The 21,863-nt window shown below is 38.8% G+C and overlaps 2 protein-coding genes across 4 annotated transcripts in view; one reads left to right on the top strand and one right to left on the bottom strand.

Annotated features, from left to right (window-relative positions):
• Positions 1 to 339: 339 nt before the first annotated feature.
• On the bottom strand, positions 340 to 20,730 carry DNAJC10 (DnaJ heat shock protein family (Hsp40) member C10). The gene is made up of 23 exons (XM_072341586.1): positions 20,602 to 20,730; positions 19,816 to 20,160; positions 18,735 to 18,900; positions 17,109 to 17,159; positions 16,138 to 16,220; positions 15,792 to 15,923; positions 14,685 to 14,778; positions 14,400 to 14,477; positions 13,251 to 13,294; positions 12,774 to 12,911; positions 11,570 to 11,659; positions 10,809 to 10,922; positions 10,239 to 10,353; positions 9,396 to 9,523; positions 9,003 to 9,119; positions 8,180 to 8,281; positions 7,647 to 7,802; positions 6,162 to 6,295; positions 4,705 to 4,758; positions 4,193 to 4,340; positions 3,312 to 3,431; positions 1,983 to 2,099; positions 340 to 1,413 (listed from the first exon to the last, which is right to left on the bottom strand). Exons 2-23 carry the CDS (start codon positions 20,014 to 20,016, stop codon positions 1,402 to 1,404), a joined length of 2,394 nt encoding a protein of 797 aa, XP_072197687.1. The 5' UTR covers positions 20,017 to 20,160; positions 20,602 to 20,730; the 3' UTR covers positions 340 to 1,401.
• Positions 20,450 to 21,863, top strand: part of PDE1A (phosphodiesterase 1A) — a 186,996-nt gene continuing 185,582 nt past the window's right edge. Inside the window, exon 1 of one of the 3 annotated variants that reach the window (XM_072341590.1) lies at positions 20,450 to 20,533. The gene's annotated coding sequence lies outside the window, so the exon portion shown is untranslated. The remainder of the gene's footprint in view (positions 20,534 to 21,863) is intronic. The other 2 variants (XM_072341600.1, XM_072341592.1) reach the window with 2 other exon arrangements.

Below are 21,863 nucleotides of genomic sequence, written 5' to 3'. Positions count from 1 at the left end.
TCAGTGTAACCTCAGTCAGGAGTAGTTTGTACTAAAGTCTCAATTTTTTCCTTTTTGGACTGTGACCTGAGGTTTGATGGAGATGTGGAAAGGCCAACTTGAATAAAAACAAATGCAGTCTTCTCTTTCTGGCTAATATATTACAGAAGCCCCAAGGACTACAGGTAGCCCTGAATAAGGAGCATTTGAACGAGTAGAACATTTTCCTTGTATCTCTCTTCTGCTGCCTTTTGTATAAGATAAAGTACTTGTGGCTGACTGGATTTACAGATGTACTAAGTACTGTCCTGTGAATATTATGCAGTAAAACCTGAACACAAAGCAGAGAGAAAAGTCTGATATTCTGAGCAGCATTTTATTGAGAAAAACAAAGGATTTCCATGTGTAACTCCTATAGTCTTCAGTATTTTTTGTCAGTTCAGAAGCTATGAAAAATAGTACTCCTCTAAAGAACAGAGTTTACACTAAGATGTATGAGGAGATATTCTAATGTACAGTGTTCATTATTAAATTAAAAAAAGGCACTTGCTTTCCTGTTTGCCAAAAGATTTGAACCAAAAAACCCCAAAACATCTTTGTAGAGAAAGGAAAAGTGGCAATACCAAAAAGTTAAATATGTCCACAGAATACATCCATATTTAGAAAGACAACAGTAATGTTATGACCTAATTATTTAAGCAGATGCTTCTCTAGCATCATTCAGATTCTGAGACTTGATGTCTGGAAACACAGTTGAGTCCTTGATTTTTATTTTTTTATTTAAAAGAAAAACCACCTCCAAACCTCAATGCCAAACAAGAGCTCTTCGAAGTTCCGTTCATTCTGGCACCACCAGTGCCTCAGTATCATAACATGCCAAAGGGCAGGCACGCTGTGTATCAGTGAACCTGTCCTGCTACCCCTTCCTGATTTTAGTTGTTATTAGCAATGTACCAGGCAATAACAGTCTTAAAGCAGAGTAATTCTGTCTTTGAACTAGACAATCCCTCATTGTGTTCTGCATTGCAGAGTGGTTTGAGAGCATTTTCAGCCATAGGCTGAGTGCCACATCCAAGAGCGTTCATAGAGAAGACAGAAAAATATTGAATGGGTAGGCAAAAGCAATAGAGTCCATATTTCTTGCCATCTCCTCTGGCTGAGTAGGAAGAAGGTAGCTGGTTCATCAGAAGAGGAACATGCACAGCTCAGCTGCAGAAACAGTCAGTGCCTCCACCCAAGCTGAAATGCTTTCATCTTCCTGCAGTTCAACAGAATTCATATAGACAGTCACATGTGCCTGTGAACTCAAACTAGTTTTCATTTCTCCTGTCATGAGTGTAACTGGCTTTTTATTTCCTTATGGTGCATCTTCTATATTCACAGCTTAGGAGTATCTTGAGTTCTGTCCACCTCCAGTACCAGTTAGAGCTCATCCTAGTCACAAGAAAGTAAACAATTGTGTTAGAAGCACAAAAATCTTCCAGATTATTTTTTTAACTTGCATTACTTTTATGTTTCCCTCTCTCTTATTTTGAGATAAGAACTTATTATCTCAGAGAATGATAATGATACAGTGGTAAGAAGAATGTACCTATTTAAGAAACACTTGTCCAACTGAGATTTCAGCCTAATATACAATTGTCAAGAAGTACCTCCTGAGTTGCCAATCCCAGTCTTAAAATCAGCCTCTGAATTTTGGTGCCTGCCTCCTAAATCTAGTCTAGGGATTACAGTTAAGAATACAGTACATCTCACTCTTTCTTCAGTGCAGCTGGATACCATAAATTCTATGTTGTGACAAAGCTGATACCACAGAATACTGCTGTTACAGTGTCTGTGGGTGTGAAAATCTGAATAGGAAACTGTAACCAAAACAAGATGTGAAGTAAAATGTGCCTGGTGCTACCCGAAGACAGGGCTTCATGGACAAAGAGCAAATATTAACAAAGTCTATTTTTTAAAACAAGGTATCTTACAAAAGGCACCAGAAAAAGAATCCTTACCTTATTTCTAGATTTTTTTCTTTTTCCTTTATTTTGAATTGCTTCTAATTTTTCATTCAAGATGTCAGCAATGCCTTTTGCGTCTCTGCTGTCTATATATTCCCCAAGAACGCTTTTCTTTAAAAATGAAATAAGAGAAAATTAAAGAAAAAATTGTTGTATGACCCATGCATGACACTGAATAAGAAATTTCCTTACTTTTAGATAAAATCCAGGAGGAGTGGAGGGAGGCAGACAATGGCTCTGGTAGGTTGATTTATGATTCAGTGATACGATTTTATCTTTATTTCAACAATGCTGATTCTTTTTTGCAGTAAGAACCACTCCTAGATGCAGTTTTTAGAACTATACAAACTTAGTGATTTAGGTTACAGAATTCTGAAAGAGTTGTTTGCCATTTTCTCTCATTCATTCAGCTCAGTATTTAATTTGACTACATTAACAGCAGTGGAACTTCTGATATATTTCTTAAACATTGATTATGATGTAGGTCCCTATTTGGAGACTTGAGAAGCCATTACTCTTAACTGAGAATAGCCTTACTGAGTTTGAGTGCACTGTGCGAGTAAGGATTTCTAGAATTTTGTTGTAAGTGATGGATATTATTTTATATATATGTGTGTGTGTGTGTGTATGTGTATGTATGTATATACAGTTGAGTTGGCTAATATACATGAATATACATTGAATATTTCTCTTTCAGATTAATTAATTCACCTAAAGATGACTGTGATTTTCATGAAATGTGACAGTGGTCAATTGCTCGTACAAGAATAAAGGCAGTTTCCTAGAACTGTATGAACATTTCAGTTTTTAAAAAATTAATATTTCTAATCTGTTAATAGATATTAGTCTTAGTCCTTTATAGTTGAAGTAGTTTATAAAGGCTCAAGACAGAAAACAACTCAGTATTTTCTATGAATGTTCTATAATGCAAGTCAGTGAAATACTAATGATTGCAGTGAAAGTATTTCTTTTTAGACAATGAGAATGTCCACATTTCATTCTGAGAGACTGCCTGCTTTAGCAGCTGATGGTAGTAGGAGTGGTTTACAGACTGTTTTGTCACTTCAGTCTTCCTCTCAATTCAATCCCAGTTCTGATTAAGTCTGCTTTAGTTACTGTTTGATTAATTTACAACTTACTATTTCTTGGTAAGACATCACTGCAGTATATTGGGTATTACTAAAATCAATTACAATTTTATTTCTTGAATATCTAAATTCTGTGCTTCCGCATGCTATAGAAACAGTCTCAAGTTTAATGGGAAACGAAATAAATCTACTACCAGTATCTGCCCAGCAGTGTACATGAAAGGAGACACTGTACCTTTGTTCCTTGGTAGGGGTAAAACTTAACAGTAGGGTAGGCTCTGATATCAGCACTTTGGCAGGTCTGACCATATGCTTGACAGTCTACTTTTCCAGCTTTTACTTTTCCTTTAATGGCCTAAAAAGAATTACTTTTGTTAGAAACAAGCTTCATGTTTCCATGTCTGACTATAAGCAGATGATTTGAATAAGCCAGCAGTGCAGCTAAAAATAAGCAGAAGAGGTTGCTCAAATCTTTTAACTCATAGTCACTCGCTTCATTCTCAGTGTCCCACGGTCTTGTATCAGAAGTTGCCCTACATTCTGCAGAGCACATGTACTTGAATTCAGAGCACAACACACCATGGTTCCAAAGGGCCCACAGTCATGAACTGAGGGTTGTCTAAAGGAGGGCCTGTGTGCATGTGTTTGTATAAGGGCCAGTGCCCACTGACAAAGGGAACCTAAAAAGGGCAAACTTCTAATGACAGTGTATCTCATATCTCATATGTTATGAAAATAGGGTTAGTGAGGTTTTGATTTGAAATTACAGCAGACTAGTATGAAAACAGGGAACACCTGACTTAAAAATGGAAATGAATCTTCTCTCACTAGCATGAGGGTGAAATGCTGTATTCATTTTTTCCTCTGTACAAGGCAATAACTGCCTACCTGTAAGATAATAAAAAATCAACAGCAAATAATGAACCAAGACAGCAGCAGTTAGCTATATGAAAACTGAAATATTAAAGGCTTTCTCTCCTATAGCTAGAAAGGAATATGTGATTTTTGGATAATTGCCTAGGAATAGTGTGGTGGCGAATGCTCCTGACTATTACAACCACTGCTAGTAGGAGGAAAAAACAAAAAAGCAATCTGGTGATGTAGTTAAAAGCCTACCCTTGCAAGGATCTCAAATTCGGGAGCAAAATTTTGGCAAGGTCCGCACCAGGGAGCATAAAAGTCAATGACCCAATGATCTTTCCCATTCAGAACTTTTTCTGTAAAACTCTGCGGAGTCAGGTCTACAGACGCTTGTGGCAAATATCTGAAGAAAGGAAGAGTGTCAGTCATCATCATCCGTTTGGTGCCTCAAACACATTTGCAGGTTCCACTGAAGTGCAAGAAAAGTGGTTTGGAAATTCCTGCTTCGTATGTTGTACTATTAAGGAATCACTGCTTAGAAGTTGTAGACAAAAGATCAGCTGTTCAGGAAAAAGGGTGCACAGAGTAGCAATATTTCTCCATGCTTTTAAAAGCTTGATTTAAAAGATAATGGGAACATTAAAATCTTAAGTATTACATACACATTGGTCTTTTCTAATTCTTGATTTATGTACAGTTTGGATATAAAATTCTATAAACAATGAACCTTATGCAACTTGGTTGCAAAGTTTAATGCTGTCACTTACCCTAACGCCCAGCCTCTGAGTGAATACGAATCTCTGTGCCATCCATTATAGCTACTGTAAGAAGAAAGCAAAAAGCTGGTTACACCTTGGCTTTCTATTTTGAAAAACCAAAAAGTCTGTTAAGTGAGTGATGAAATAATGAATCTTAAAGCATGCATACACCTCAGAATACATTTGTGCCTTGCTTTCAATTCTGAATAAATAAAGGCATTGTTATTCAAAGGTAGAGAATTAAGGAGCAGTAGAACAAAGAAAGGAAAGAAGACAAATCTATATCAAGAGAGTGAGAAACACACTAGGGAGTGCTTGAGCTTTGCTAGCTGTAAGTCTGAATGATTTTTAGTGACAGCTCTAGAACTGCACACATCAAGAAACATAAGAATTATATTGAAATACCTTTATATACATATTTTAACTGATCTTTCTTTATTATAATGGAACTATTGTTACTTATATATTGTCCCCTCAAGTTAACAGTAGAAAAGGAAGGCAAACTAGGAACTTTGACCAAGATTTATTATATGGACTGTCAAGGTACTGTTTAGCTTGAAATTCCAGAGAAAGTTTTAATATCCATTTGCAGCTTCATAAAGTACTTATCAGAATAGAGGTATCTGATGAAAATCTGACCTTGTTTGGGTTAATTTGGTTTAAAGACACATACCCATATTTTTGCAAAAGAAAAAAGTAACTCAGCATTATGAATTTGGCAAGTAATATCTACTAAATTTTATTTTTTCCAGATATGAAATAAAAGCCTGCTTCTGGGAGAAACTTTGTCCGGAAGAAGCAAATAAAGGTAAGCAATACCATGATGAAAGCTACTAAAGCCAAGCCTGCTATTAAGCATTACAGTGAAGAAGCATTAGTTTGTTATCTGTCAGCATTTTATCAGCTTTCCAGTTTGTAAAAGAGTGAGTGAACCCTCTGATATTTCAGACCTGTGGCTTTTATCTCCTGAAATACCCAGCTCTTCACACGGTACTGTGAAATAAAGGGGACGGGCTCTTCGGCTACATTTCATTTCCCTGAGAGTTGTTAGTGATGTTAGTGAGTTATGTTTCCATACGAATGATATAGTGAATGGGGGATGATGTACAAGGACAATTTTTGCAATGATGATAAGAATGGTTAGAATCTATACCACAGTGTTCTTTGAAGCTGCAAATAATTAAACCTATTAATATTTTTAGAATCTATAATTCATATCATCTACTTTAACATGCTACTGACCTTGGAAAACTGGCCATTGCTAAACAGGAAGAAAAAGCCCTGTTCCTGAGTTTCAGTTCAAATTGCTTTTCAATACAGCAAATTAAAATGACATGTGTTTAAAGTGACTGGGAAGGAAGTATTGCAGAAGCCTGTTATAGTAGCTTTTAATGAACATTTTTTCCATGCATCAGAACACGTGACTTTTGTGTGCGACCATTCACTTTCTGAACCGAGGTACTTACTAATACTGATGAGCTGTGCTTGATTTTTGAGGAAAGAGTCTTATTTCAGGATATCCCCGAACATTTTCTTGGTGACAGAAAGAGTAGAATTTTTGACAGTCCACACTGCCTACACTGATTAATCCATTTAACATCTAAAAAAAATAAAAGAAACAATCAAATGTGCTAATTGATAATATTACAGTCTAAAAATTGATGGCTTAATCGCTTGAATTAACTGAGCGGGAGAACAAAATAAACCAACATGATCCAAGGCTTTTTTCTTTCCCATAAATGGCTCACTGGTATCTAATGGGAGCCAGCCATCCAGCAGCTGTGCTGCTAGCAGCCACATCATGTTTTAGTGTTAGTTGCACGTAGGTAGCTTACAAGTCTTGGCTTAAAAGGAACAAGCAAGTATGGCTATTGGGTATGGCTACCATGTTTCACATCTCAGACTCAGCAGTTAAGACAGATCTCAGTGCACTGTAGCTGTGCAATCAATTTCACAGCTCACAGGTGTCTTAGATGTGCTGATTTTGTTGCAAAGGCCCAAACCACCTAGCAAGGGCAAGGAAACCTATACTTAGACTGTATCATAGTCTCATGATACATAGTATCATGATACTATGATGATACTATGATACTTAGACTGTATCCTGTAGGGATTGTAATTAGAGATGTTTGACCAGTACGCAGAACTTGGATAGAACTCCTAGGCTAGGCTTGTTTTAAATGTCTGAAAGTCACAGACCAGCTTTCAAATCCCTCACATTTTGCTCAAAGTTTCCACTTCAGGTTCCTGGAACACGTCCAAAAAACTGGGATGATTGTTAGTGACTGTGGTACCACCTTAGCAAATAAGCGAACACCGTAATAACCTTGAAAGAGAAAAGCCTTCCATACCCAATTAGTGTGAATGGGAAGGATGTAAAATTCAGTTAACTGGCCATCACCCTTAAAGAGTACTGAATTTAACATTTATTTACTTTCAGTGAAGAAACAAAACCTCTGGAAAAAACTAGCTGGACAAGAATTGGGATATGTAAAACTGAGTTCCTCTGATCTTCAGTCAAAACCAGAGCTCTCACAAAGGTCATCTTACAAATGACTAATGGTCATAGAGAACAATTATGGATAAAGTGGTGAATTATTGCAACTAACTCTTACCTGACTTACCGATAAATCTTTAATTTTTCAGATTTTATTTTACGCAAGTGCAGAGCTGTTATCTCTGCCAGATGTTAAATATCAAGTAAAGTTAAAGTTCCTCACAACTTTAAAAATACACGTGTAACAACAGGGAGCACTGGATTACAGAGTTAACGTGCTGAAACACAAACAAAAAAACTTTGTATCTGGAGCAGTGTAAAACTGCTAGGTATGAATTCCTGTTTTGTTCACAGTGTTAATCACCATCCTCTTTCAGCTCACAAATTTAAGACAGCAGCGATTAACTCCACAAAATGGAACATAAAAGCAGAACAACATCTGAATGTCACTTACCCTGGCCATTTTTTTCCATTCTGGCATTAAAGCCTGACAAGGTCCACACCATGGAGCGTAGAAATCAACCATCCAGATTTCCTCTCGTTTTCTTCTCTCAACTAATTCAACAAATGTCTCTGGTGTTAGGGAGATCACGGATGGATTCCTAAGATCCTATGGCAAAGGCAGTTTATGGATATGTTCTTTGCAATTAGAAGTTGTCCTGTAACTGACTGTTCTGAGAACATTTCTCTTTCACTCAAGATTATCCAAACTGTGAGGTAAAAGTCATTACCACTGTTCTGCTGATTGGAAAGTATCTTGTTTGCTACTGACTTGAAAGAAATAGCTTGATGGAGTAGGGAAGTAAATCTATAAAGTTTCAAGTCCCAGACTGGCACTTGCTGTATCACTTCTTGCCCAAGATCTAATTTTCATTCCTAGTCTTACTAGTCTAATTAAAACCAAAATAAATCTTAGTCCCCCAGCAAAATATTTGTGGATAAGCTGCAAACGTAGCATGGTCCCAACCAGGATTAGAACTCACATACCTCTATAAACTCCAAGATCTGCTCAGCAGAGTGATGGCCTTCATATTCATGAACATCTGACTGATTGAACACGACTGTTGTTGGATAAGCTCGAATATTATGCTAACAAAACACAGTAAGAGATTGCAAGGAATTATTAGGTGTTCTGTACTTTCCTTTAACTGCCATTAGTACTGATATCTCCTGGATGTTAATCTTTGTGCTATGATTTTTTTGTGCTATACAACCACTTAAACTTTCAAGTGGAGTGGAGTTTGGAACCTGTATAGAAAAAATGCCAGTTGTGTTCAGATGGCATGGTTTGTCCTGAATTTGAAAGCCAACCAGTAGTTCTATTGCCATCCTCCACAAAACAGAAATTAACCCAGAGACTTTCTAAGGCTTAACTTAAAGGCTACCTTAGCCTCAGGTGGAGACACTTGTACCATATGAGGAACTGTACTGTCTAACGCTGAATGCAGATGCTTCCAAAATCAGAATTCAGTGCATAAATTAACCTAAACATGACTTTAAATTCTTCAAAAAGAGGAAACTTTCAAGTGTTTCTAGATGTCCACATTCCTAATATAGATAGAAAACTTCTAACAGAAGAAGCTCTTGTAAAGAATAAGGTGTGCTGATACAGGTAAGTCTGCCTCCTAAAATGTGCTGGAATTCAGGGAGAGTAATTGTAATTCCATTTTTTACCCAGATAAATTGACTGAAGTAATACTAAGCAAATTCAAACATGGAGAAAGGGGCAAGATTTTAAGAACACATAAAAGAGTATTGTGTTACATATAGATAAAAAGAAAATAAAAACCTATAAGTTCCTACAGCTTACCATGTTGCAAAGCCCCTCATGGACCGTACAGTCTAGTGTTCCAAATTTAAGCTGACCATAAAGATGTTTGGATGCTTTTCTCAGCTCTGGTAACAAAGCTCGACAAGGAGGACACCACTGGAAAACAATACGCAAACAAACACAATTGCTTTGCCCTGCAGCTGGCTCTTAAGAGAATGTCAGCTGTTTGAAAAGAATAATATGCTGCTCTGGCAACAAGCTTCACTAAAATTAACTACCCACGCCATCTAGGAAACAGTGCTGCCAAGGAATGAGAAGTTACAGTACTGTCTCATAGTGCTGAAGGACACCATTGAGATAATGATAGCAGCATTTTGTTACATAATTACATAGAACTTTTTAAAAAGGGTAATGTAGATATTAGATATTTACCGGTGCAAAGAAATCCACAAGCCACGGTTCCTTTTCTTTACCAGGAAAATTCTGAGGCCCCAGTGTGATAACATGAGAATTGACACTTTCTTTGGCAAATGCAACAATGTCATACAAGATCTTCTTTCCTTCAGAGAACAACACAGAAAACAAATCATTTTTCCCCATAAAAGGTCTCTTCATATCATGTTGTTAGAAATACTGGATGGAAGTGACTTCTGGCAAAAGTTTTATGTGCCATCAGCCTTGTAAATTGCAAAACAAAATTCAGAAAAATATCTATACTGAAGTCCAGTATATTTCTTTGATCCTATTTATAATTTGTGCCATTATGAAAAGATGTAGAAACACTGTATATACACAACATCTTCTCAGCTTTTCTGCAGGAGTGGAAATTGCATAGTATATAGAGTTTTTCCCTGAGTGCACGCGTGAGATGCATGGGACCATCCTTCCCTAACAGATGTGGTTCATCTTTTCCAGGTGGTCAAACAATTTTATTCTCTCTTCTTTAACGTTACAGGGCTTGCAGCACTCTTTGGCTGTTCTACCCAAAACATAAGCCATCTGGGTCAGCTTCAGAGATGTCAGTTCTATGCAAGCATATTGGTGACTTCGACAGATGAGACAGAAAAGGCAAAGTACATTTCTTAGTATCTGATTCCTCCTTGTGGGAGAGGGGGCATAAAAATCATCTATGCAAGTTTACAATAAGGTCAAGAACAAATAGTAAATATTAAGACTACAGAACTGTCCCCTTAATAATGAAGAGCAGTTTGCCAAAGATGACATCATCTTAAAGTGATTATGTAATGACTTCAGTCTTGCTAAGGTTTCCCTTACCATGATGAATTTCATAATCTTCAATTCCTTTTCCTTTGAACACTGCTAGACATGGCTGATACACATACAGTTTGTTGCAGATGGTTGGAGAGGAAAGACAGTCAAACTTGCCAACCTGTTTAACAGAGTGCCATTTTAATTAAGGAATCCAAATTCATACAGACTAACACATTCTGGGACCATTTTTTGAAGTCCACAGCTTATAGAGTAACACAATCCATATGTCTTTAGTACAAAGGCTGAATTTGGTTTCTCTCTGTTAAAATGACTTTCAAGATAACAATGGTGGTTTTTGAATAATACAGTTTTAAATTTTGGTTCTTAACTGAATGAGATCTGCAGCAACATTTGCTGTGAAAGAAAAGATTTAAAACAGAATCTTTCCTAACTACTTTTAAATTATTTAGATAGGATGGAAAAATTCAGTGCTTGCTTTAATTTAAACCATTGCTACTCATCTATCATACTAACAGCATCTCTCTTTGGTACCAGAGGTGGCAGTAACGGAGCATACTGACCAATTCGTTCTCTGAATACAGAGACCAGCAGGAGGTGAGTGAGCAGTCTTACCTGAATATGTTCGTCTTTAAGTAAAAATTTAAGTTTCTTAAATTCCTGTACACTTGCTTTGTCGTTTTCCCCAAACTGGAAGAAAAGCAGCCATCTGTGGTGAGCTAGATGGTCCTTAAATGGGGGGAAGAAAAACATTATTCCTAACTGATACCAATTTACAAATTCTTTGTTTTAGGAAGACAGTTGGCCAATTATTAACTCGATCTCTATGTGACCCCTTCCTACGTTCAAATTATTTCAATTAATCCCTCCACTAAATTTCTTTCTACTAAATCATAAGTGAAAAGAGGCAAAGAAATCTGAAAACACGGTAGCTATGCATTACTCTTTCTACTTCTTGTTTCCATTGCATTTTCTATTGTGGATCAATCTGCTACTACTATAAGTGTCAACAGAGCCTGGCTGTCCTCTCCTCCCTCCTGCCACACATGACCAAATTTAGTTGATTTTGAAGTAGATTTTAACCAGAAAGTTGTGAGTTCCAATGGCAATTTCCATGGTTTTCTATTTTCTTAATGTCTATCTATATTTCAATAAAAATATCCACATGTGCACCCCACTGCTCCTGTTGAGCTGAATTACAGAAGTAATTTGTTGACAAAAAAAAGTCAAATAATTTGGTTAGAGGGGAAAAAAGATCCAGTTTTTATCTACATCAGCACTAGATTATCACACCAACCGTGACAACCTAAAATTTTGAAGTAACAGGTGACAGTGTTACAGATATTGTACATGTGGCTGTTTTGTTTTAAATTTACCTCTAACGAAGTTGCAGAGATGATTTCAAAGTCAGGCAGATGCTTCATGACTTCCTGATATATTTCTCTGGCATCCAAGGAGTTAAGAAACTGGGAAGGAAAGTGAACTGCTGATTATAAAGAACTATTAACATCAACCTCATTTATCAGTGATTAGTACTAAAGTGTCATTCTGATTTGCTCTTTTCCATCAACTGAAGAGTGCGCTCACTAACCATATTTGATCTATTTCTTTTCATATATATAATTAATTTCATAACAACATTCTCAGACGACTGCTTTTTAGCTTGTTTCCCCACAGAATTTATCTCAAGATACTGAATTTTGTCAGAATAGGTGCCAGAAGTCCTCAAATTCAAATTTCAAACCAAATTTTAAAATCAAGTTAAAAAAGCTTTGAATTTAGTTTCACTGCCTTCCTGACGTGCATGGTACGTGTTTGTAAGTTTCAGTAAGTCGTACCATGTAGGAATTGACATGAATCAGTAAGTTGGATGTAAGTTACAAGGTTGGAAATAGGTAGGTTGTGAATTTTAATTTCCTCCTTTTAGGCATACAGACAATGGTAGCGGCAATAAAGTAACAAGCCATACTTTATGCTGAAGAATGTCTCCCATCACTTAAAGGAATTAAAGCTGCCTTACGAAGGTGGGTGGAGGTCGCAGTATTAAAATAGAGCTGACAGCACAATCCCTACTGACAGACAGCATAGGAGTACTTTCATCACATCAGCACTCTGTTCAGAAAAGCATTTCTCACACTTGTGATACTTGGGGCATATTCTTCCTGGAGGAAAAACTACAGGCATGTAGGAAACCTCCTAACCTTGCCCAGAACAGCTGGTGAGCAGCTTCAGGACTAGCTCTTGGGCCTGTCACAAAGCACATCCCACCCCCTAGATTCCCGCAGAAGAGGTGGTTCAGCAGGGCTACAGGCTGGTGCTGGTGCTACTTTCACCATGCTCTCCTCCACTCTTGCTGCACACCAGCAAGCTGCTGACCTACTCCAGGCATCACTGCCTTGGAAACCAAGCAGGATAGGAACTCATAGGATACACAAGCTTAGAAGACAAATAGTAAACAAAGAAACAGAAAAACAACAAACCCCCACACTATCCTTTCAGTTGTACACAAGCAATCTGGACATCATTTATGTGTACCATTGCCTTATCTAAATACAGAATTTTTTTAGAAACAACTCGTACCAAAACACCTCCTTTCTCTTTGTTATTTATGGTGGCTCCAGGTGGAAAGTATGCTGTAGTACTAGATGAGATATCTAAATTATCACAAAGCTCACCCTGAGTGCCACAGTCCATCCAGCCTACATTAGCAAGACCTTCCTGTAATTAAAAAAAAAAGAAAAAACCCAAGAAGGCATCACAAAAAAACCAAACAAGAATATTATCTTTAAATTTCAGGTTCAGAAAAACTACTGAAAATCCCAACAAAATTTGTTACATACAAAATTTAGAAGATGGAAGAAGATCACATTGTCACATATCACTCAATACATTTTTAAAGAGCCACAAGAAATGTGAAAATACTTCCAGTAGTTACTAAGTCAAGATATTTAACTGTTCTGAAAATCAACACTAAGCACAAAGTTTTGGCTATAACTTCAGGCTTTCAATTCTGTTTTTAAACAGTAGGTAATGCTTTCAAAATGAAACGCTGCTTACCAACATGCCAGCAAGTTTAAGACGTGTTTGGTAACTCAAGCAATCTGCAAAATAAAAGTCACTTATTTGCAAACATAAGACCTCAGATTATTAACTCCCTATAACTACTCCTGTTTAGAATTACCCATTTCTTCCTTACAAAGGTAACCCCTTAAAAAGATATGCTTCCTGGTTAGTCGTGAAGTATTTCAGTGACAAAGACGTAATGTCTGGTAATTGAAAACCGATGGTTGTCTAAGTTACAAGTAGCATGAGTAACATTCTCTTGTTCCATCAAAGAAATCTCAATTTTAAAGGTTACATTAAAATGTTTATTTGTTGTACTGAGACACTTAAATAATGATATCAGAAGAAATTTTAATAAAATAATGAAAAACATAACTATATACTGCCTTGGAATGAGATTTAAATGAAAATATAAAATCCCTATGATTAAAATGATAACAACTCACTGTAATATATTTATTATATGCTCAAATATTCCATCTAGACTTAGTTTGAATAGTTTAATTTTCCTTTCCTAAGATGACCTTTCATCCTCACTTTAAATGGACCAAAGCTGTGTACTTAATGACAACTTGAAATTAAACTGTTTACAAATGTAAATCACACTGCAACTCTGATTATTTATTTTTCAGAACAAAGGTCTCTTCATAGGACTGAGAAATCTTTATTTGTTAAGGGTGTAGCAAGTTTCCTTAGCGCTATCAGCAAACCCAGGCAGCTTTCTCCTGCTGTATCTAATATTCATCCTAAGAGTCCATGACATCCAGCTCATTTTTAGGTATTGGCAGTTTAAGGTGGAGGATGCATCCTTTCTTCCAATCAATTACTATGACAAGCCAGCGTGCAGTGTCTGTCATTTGAGCTTGAGCTGGAAACTTAAGCCAGAGACCTTTTCTGCCTGTTTCCTTCCTGAGGGGTGGTGCTTGAGTGCTGTTTTAATGACTCACATGACATTGCATGACATGACAGGAGCACAATACCATAACCTCTCTATTCATGTTTCTCTTGTGAAAATGTTTGTAGAATGGAGCTTAAATGAACCACAACCGAAATACTGTGATTGTATAAGAAGCAAAAGGGATCGTGCCATTGTCAACAAGAAGTTTTTCCTGTTTGCCTTTTTGACAAGTGTAATACACCTACCCCCACGTTCAGCACAGAAGGTGATCAACCAACCGAGGCCAGAAGCAAATGAGGTCTCAATGGCATTTACAAAATTTCCTAAGAATGAAACAATTTGCATCAGTTTGTGACTGGTTTCGGTTTAAACTGAAACAAGCTTTTGTATTAAGTACAGTAAACACTATTTTTAATCTCAGAAGTAACAGCAAAGTTGATGGATTTTGCTTTACTCCTAGCTTCTGCCATCTTATACAGTGTAAAAGCAATTTCAAGAGCATCACCCCAAGCAAAATACATGAATATTACCTGCCCACAGCTCAGTGACTGTGCTTGTAACATACTGCATGGCAAAGTTCTTTAAACTCTCTTTCGACCTGTCTCCATAGTATTTCACAGGTTGCTACAGAAGACAAAGAACAATATTTTATAAACAGTATTTGCTGACTTTATGTGCAGTTTATAGATACACACACATACACACATCTACCAGTGCCTTTGTTAACAGCAGATATGCAACTGTCAGACTCACTTTTCCCTCCCCTCTCTGGAAGATTTTAGCTGTGTTCTTCTTCTCTCATATTGAGATGTTTAAAATTTAACCTTTATTTAAATTTCATAACATGATTTCTTCTCAAGTCAAGCAACCTAAGGGATAACTACTTCTTAGAAATGTCAGCTCCCAACGATTATATTTTATTTAATAAGAATTAAATTTGTGCATATGCTAAATGGATCGACACAAGCAATCTCTGCACTCAACCTCTCAAATACTAACACTGTCAAAACATACCCAACGGTGCAAGTGCAATTTGCATGCAACTCTTGGCACCACTGCTTAACCGTTACAAAACCCAGCGTGCACAATTCCTCCTGGTGTGCAGGAAGATTTGTGGTAGCTATTTCCAGGTTTATATCTATGTGGTCATAGATATAGACTGTTCTTTTACTGTCTAAAATACAAACTGTACTAAAATAAAAATGAGACTGCTAAAATACAAACAGAACCTGTCTGAGCATTCAGACTCATTGCTTTGCTGCTGCACCACTGATGAGCGCACCTTCCCACATCAGAAGTTTCCTTCTGCACAGCAGGTCAGGTTATTTTTTTAAAGAAAATATTGGAAGTTTACTGTTGAAGAGCAAAATGATTCAAGACGAACAAAAACAAGCAAAGAACAACAACAAGGCTCACAAAAAAAAAACAACCAAAACAAACACAACCAAAGAACTCTCGGTATGAAATGTGTAAAGAAGTTAGCTAGCTAAATTTTAACCACGACGAAGGAAGAGAAAAATTAATTTCTTACAAGGAAATTCGATAAATGGAAAACTATATAGAAATATATGACTGAACAAGAAATACTCGTTCAGATTTCAATCTTTCTAAAAAATGCCTGAAATGTTATCACTTACCATTCCAGTTTTGAAAACATACAGACTGGGGTAACTGTTAATCCCTTTAATCCGACACAGCATTCTGTTATCTCCACAGTTGACGGCTCCAATGCGTATCACTCCATCCATCTCTTTTGCAAACTCCCTCCACTAGCAAAAAAAAAAAAAAAAGAAGAAAAACGGGGCTATTTCCCTATAGAGAAATAATGAAAAAGAGCTTTTTTTTTTTTCTTTTTTTTTTTTTTTCCTGGATCTTGGAATTATTTTCCACTTCAGCATAAAAATCCACCTCATTAAGTTTTCTGCTGAGTTATGACAAAGTTGAGGAGCTGCACTTTGCGAGCTTAGTGCTAGCCATACACACCGTAGGTGCCAAGTCATGGCAGTGGGAGCACCGAGGAGAATAAAAGTTGACAAACCACAGCTCTCCAGAGTTAACAGCAGCATCTAGACAGAGAGAAGAAAATTGTATCTAAGTAGTATCTACACTGCTGGTATGCATGTCTCAAATGTACACTATGTATATCGTTTTCCTGAAAGCTGAATGAAGTGTTTCCTGATGTCAGATACAAGCAACTACAGTAACTCCTTTGGATACAGATTCCATCTCACTTGCACAGCCACTACTGTAGGCAAGCAAATGAAAATTGTTCTGCAGAGAATATCACCACCCTGAACTTCAACATGAGTTCTATTGAGAATAAATGTACTCTTTACAGATTAATCTAGCTGAAATGTTTGCTCCTGTGAGATTGGTTACCTTAACAACAAAGCACAATTGCTAAAACAACTTTACGTAATCAAACTTTCCGCTTCCTTACAACAGCTTTGCTTCTTTTTAGTGTTCCACAAGGTGATGGCTTTAGGTAGAAATCCTGTCTAATAGCTCAGAATGCAACATAATCAGCTGATGGTAACAAGAAAAATAATAGGAAAGTAATGACTACTCTCACTAATAAAACAACGGCAACATAATACACGCACACATGCACTTGAATTACATGCCTTTCAGTCTGCATCTTTGAACACTGTTTTCATAGCGAGTTTTTTAAGGTATGTTTTTCTATATTAAAATATCCTCACAAACATGAAAATTAAGTAATTTCCTCTTACAGATCTCACAAAATAAATTAAAGTGTTTATAGACAGCGATTAGCTGCAGCTTGCCAGGGATTGTTAAGGGATATTTTTTTTCCACACAAAGATGATTTTCTGGCAGTTAAAAAAACAACCTGAAGGCACATAATACGCATCTATAGATATACGGGACAGAATGTAGGAACTGTTACTTTGGGTTGTCATATTGTCAAGAGAAGATATTGATTTGAAGCTTACCAAATTCTCCTCGATCCAATGTTATAATTTCAGGATCATCATCATAAATACCTATTACAAGAACAAAAGGTTCTTTAAATTTTTTCTATTTATTCTTTTTAATGAAGAGACAAATTCTCAAGGCAGGAAATTGAAACAGTAAGTTGGCAGAGTTTTCATGACTAAGATGTATTTATTTAGCAATGCGTCACCTCAGTTTACTCTCACACAAACTGCTGTGCCCTCATGCTACTGAAGCCACTATGGAAACAGAAAATTTAATGTTCTAGTAGATCAGTCACTAAGCAAAGAAAAGCTGAACTGCTGCATCCTATCAGCAGTGGGCTTTTAGGTGACAGCTCAGGTGTTACATACAGCAGGTGTATGAGAAACTGCATCAACTGGTTGTTAGACAATTCACAAAGCTTCAGCTCTCAGTTGAGAGCCCTACATGTAATAACTGGAAGCTTTAACTTCCTCTCTCAGCCTCTGGTTATCTCAGCTCTGTAAAACTAATGGAACAGGTAGACACAGTGAAATAAGGTGCGGAAAGTTAGAACAGCAGCTTTTTTGAGAGCCAAACACTCCTTCCTAGAACAACATCACAACTGGCCTCCTACTTGAAGTACTCAAGAATGCCAGAAAAGAGATAGCAGCAGTACTATTGACACACTGTTATGTTATGCTGGTATGGACACAGAGCCTGTCATGCTAAGACCCCACCGTGCCTGAGGTACACAAGGATTACATATACATCAGTGACAAGAGAAATTAACCTCCACAGTTCACAAGCTGATTTTTGCATTACTGTCTGTGCATATATCATGGATATATTGCAGACACTCACCACGCATACACGGAAGTATCTGTATTTATACCAATACATACGTATTTATTATAGATAAATTTTTATATATACATTTATTATAAATAAACTGTTAGAAACAACTGGTTAATAGGCATATGAGGATGCTACTTTTCAGTCAAGTAGTGCAACTTCAGACAAAAACAATTACTTAAATCTGTTTATTTGAAGAAATTTTAGGGCAATTTTCATTTTCCTGTGCTGATTGTCTCTGGTTTAACACATTACAGCAATCCACGCCAGCAAAAAAGGAACAGTTCATCTCTGCCTTTTCCAGCAACTATACAAACTTTGCTGAGGTAAACATTAAATAACTTGTTTCAAGATCCTTTTAGTTATTATTCTGTTATTTTCTTCATTTTCTACCATCTCTTTACTAATCTCTCATTGTATTCCTGCATATAAAACATGCTTGACAATGCAGAAATGTCCTCTCAAAATCCACTTGAGAATGCAGTTCCTGCCCTGACAACTTGAAAAGAAATAGCAACATTGGAATTTAAATGAAAAAGAAGAGGCACTTTAAAAGAGTAGGAAGCAGGAGCAGAAGCTTAGGCAGGTAGAATGTAACACTGTTGGCATTTGGTGGGGAACCATTAACATGGTAAATAAAATATTGGCTCAACACAGTGGAAATTACAGCTATAGGAGAACAACAGAGCAAGTAGAAGTGTGGAGGGGATGCATCAGATAGTTCGGATGTAAAAAGATTGCTACATAACTGAACATTGCATTTATTTGTGACTACTTCAGAGAAATCCCACACATACCTCAGAACTTACCAAAATCATAGCGGTAATAGTGCCAGCTTTCATAACGGCCTCCTTGCTGCTGATCTTCCAGACCTTTCTCTCCGTATTTATCATACTTCTTCCGTAGATCTTCATCTTTAAGTACTTCATAGGCTCTATTTATTTTCAAAAAATTTTCATGGGCATTTGGATCATTCTATTTAAGGAAAAGCTATCATTAGTAAGCAAATAATAAGCCACATTGTACATATAATGCTGAGGAAATAACCCCTCGAAATATTTTAGTATCCCTATTACAGCTGCCACTACACAGAGCTCTCTATGAATACTACAATGAAGTTTTCCTTTCCTAAAGCCCAGCGCACCTTCTCTTCCTCATCCTCATTACCAAGGCATCAACTGAAATACAAAGCTACCTGGTAGGGAGCTGTAACCTTCTCCACAGTGATGCCTCTTTTAGCTTTCCCAACTTTTGTCTGATCCTGTGCAAGTTTTATTCTCTTGAAAAGATGATACACAATGCACTGGGTGGAGAAGCAGGAGCATAAGTGCACATTCAGCAGCAGGCCTCTTCCAACAAATAATGTGCCAGCAGTGCATCTCCCAAAGGAAGTTATTTTGTGTTTCCAAACTCAACAGATTCACTGAGTTGTTCTGGTAGGAGATCATACGGAAGTGCGTTTTACACTAGGACAACTTCTGCTTTGTCTTACTTGACACTTGGGAGACTGCTGCCTCAACACAGGCTGCTGTTGGATGCTATCTGGATGAGACCAGCAGAGCAACAGTAAGTTTCCTTAAGCGAAACGGAAACTCATCAGTTTACCAACAAGGTAATACGGTGCAAATGTGGTTTTTCTTGTACTGTACAAAAACAGAACTGAGAATTAAATGATCTCGTCTTTTTTCCTACAGCACTTTACTGTGATCCAAATGACAATGCAACCATGCATTACTAGTCTATGCACAAACCTTTTCTGCTGAAAATCGAAGCTAAACCACGTTACCAGGTGGTACATCACAAGAACAGATAAATATTTTAGATAAGTCACTGTTCAAACTTTAAAATCCATTAACTCAACAACGCTGACCTGCTAAGGACATAACTTACCTGATTTTTATCAGGGTGTAACTTCAGTGCCAGCTTCTTGAACGCCTGTCTTATTTCTCTGCTACTTGCTTCTTTGGATACTCCGAGTAAACCATAGTAGTCCTGATCAGTGCACACAAGAACCATTACACACAATAAAACCACTAGTAAAGACCTTCTGAAAGATGTAGGATAATCTCCTTTGGACAACAGGAACTCCATTGTGGAGCCTCTGGGAAGTTTACAAGTTCTGATGCGGGCAGGTGCTGAGAAGAGCCTCCAGTGATCCGATGGAGGTGGGGGACAGAGCAGCACTCCTGAGGGCCTTCGTCAGTGCTCTGGTTGCCCTACTTCACGGCATGGGTCCTGCAAGAATCGTGGTCTATGAATAGGGGGAAAAGGGGTACACTTTCCAACTCGTTCAGTAAATACACACGAGTACCGAGCTGCACTGCTAGCTCTGCTCATGAACACGGTGTTTGCTGATGGCTCACCGCCTGCTGGCTGATCGCACAGCCAGCAGACCGTCCCTTCCCCGTGCACCACCGAGGTAATCGGGCACAGCTGTACCCGGGCGGGCAGCACGGCACAGCAGCTGCCCCTCGCGCCGTATTTAAGCACGTGCCGCCAGCAGCCGCCTCCCTCTCGCGCCCACCTGCAGGGCCTCCTCTCCTTCTGCGCAGAGCCGCACGGGCCGCGCCGCAGCCGCAGGAAGGCCGCCCGCCCGGGAAGACCGCAGGTAACGTGGCGGCGGAGCGCGGCCGGGGCGGGGTTGCTGGGTGGCACCGGGAGCGGCGCGGCTCTTACCGGCGGCAGGAGCTCGGCGGCTCGGAGCGGAGGGAACCGGAGGAGGGAGCGGAACGGGCCGGGCGCGAGGCAGCATGGGACGGCGGCACCTCCACCCGGCGCCGGGCGGAAGGGCGGCCCACGCGGGGATCCGGCTGCAGGCCGGCGGTGGGAGGGGCGGCTCCGCGACTGACGTGGCGCCGCGGCCGCCTCGGGCGGTGCTCGGCTCCGCCTCGCCGGGCGCTCCCGGTTCTGCAGCCCGCAGGGGCCGTGGGGTTGGCCGGGCACGTGGCTGCGCGTACACCGCGCCCTGCGCTTTCCCGTCTCAACGAGAGCAGGAAAAGAGTTGGCGGATGGTGGGAAGGAACGGATGGTCGGTCGCCACCGTCACGGGCGCGGCAGGCTCGGTTAGGGCAAATTGATGTCATTTATTTGTAATTAATAACCGTAGAGCAATGAGAGCTAAAGCCAAACTCGAAACATCTTCCTCCTGCTCACGTTTTGTACCCAAGCACTCCCGGTTCTCCCGAGCAGTGCAGAGGAGCGGGGCTGCGGGTCCGTCGCGCACCGGCTGCGCCGCTCCTCCCGCACGGCACCGCCCTCCTAGTGCCGCTCCGGAGCGGGCGCTGCACACACGGGGGCAGCTCCGCAGTCCGCACCCACGCGCCGAAGGGGCGTTGTTGGAAGTGGATTGGCTCGTGCTGTCTGCTCATCGACCTGGCTTATCTAACCACGCTTTTCCGTTGTGAAAAGGTGGAGTTAAAATAAGCAGTTTGTCCATCAAAATAAAATACGATACTACAGTGGAGAGTACCTGAGAAATCAGTTTCTAATTTTCGTGTTATTACAAACTTTAAGAAATCAAAACGTGCCAAAAAAAAACCAAAAAAAGAACCAAAAAAAAAAACAACAAAAAAACAAAACACACACACACAAAAACACCCCCCCCCCCCAAAACAAACCAAAAATCCCACCCTGAAACATTTATATTTCTTCCCTGAATGATTTGTCACAAAGGCTGAAGCGCAGCGTTTCCTTGGTTTGGTTTTTCAGTTATCAGAATTTAATTTGTACTTTAAGTTACGTTTTTAAATGCACCTTTTTTCTGTTCTGTTCTTTTAGTGGGGGTCGTATTCATTGCCGTGGAATCTCTCAGCCGGGTGGGGGCCTTGGGCTGTTAAAGCTCCATTAGAACAGGATGATGCAAACACTCCCTCGGGGGTATTAAGTAAAGAATTCTTGGCAAAACATAAACGTGTTGATGCAAAGTTAGTATATGTAAG

This window comes from Excalfactoria chinensis, chromosome 7 (assembly GCF_039878825.1).
Source record: "Excalfactoria chinensis isolate bCotChi1 chromosome 7, bCotChi1.hap2, whole genome shotgun sequence".
In the NCBI taxonomy this organism is placed as follows: Eukaryota; Metazoa; Chordata; class Aves; order Galliformes; family Phasianidae; genus Excalfactoria; species Excalfactoria chinensis.
This window is presented reverse-complemented; position numbering and strand designations above follow the sequence as displayed.

Excerpts from the sequence above, each read along its gene's own strand:
- DNAJC10 (XM_072341586.1), bottom strand. The coding sequence starts at position 20,016 with ATGGAGTTCCTGTTGTCCAAAGGAGATTATCCTACATCTTTCAGAAGG. Across the intron at positions 15,924-16,137 it reads GCCATGACTTGGCACCTACG|TGGAGGGAGTTTGCAAAAGA; the intron begins GTGTGTATGGCT and ends TTTTTTTGCTAG. Across the intron at positions 7,803-8,179 it reads AGATCTTGGAGTTTATAGAG|GATCTTAGGAATCCATCCGT; the intron begins GTATGTGAGTTC and ends CCTTTGCCATAG.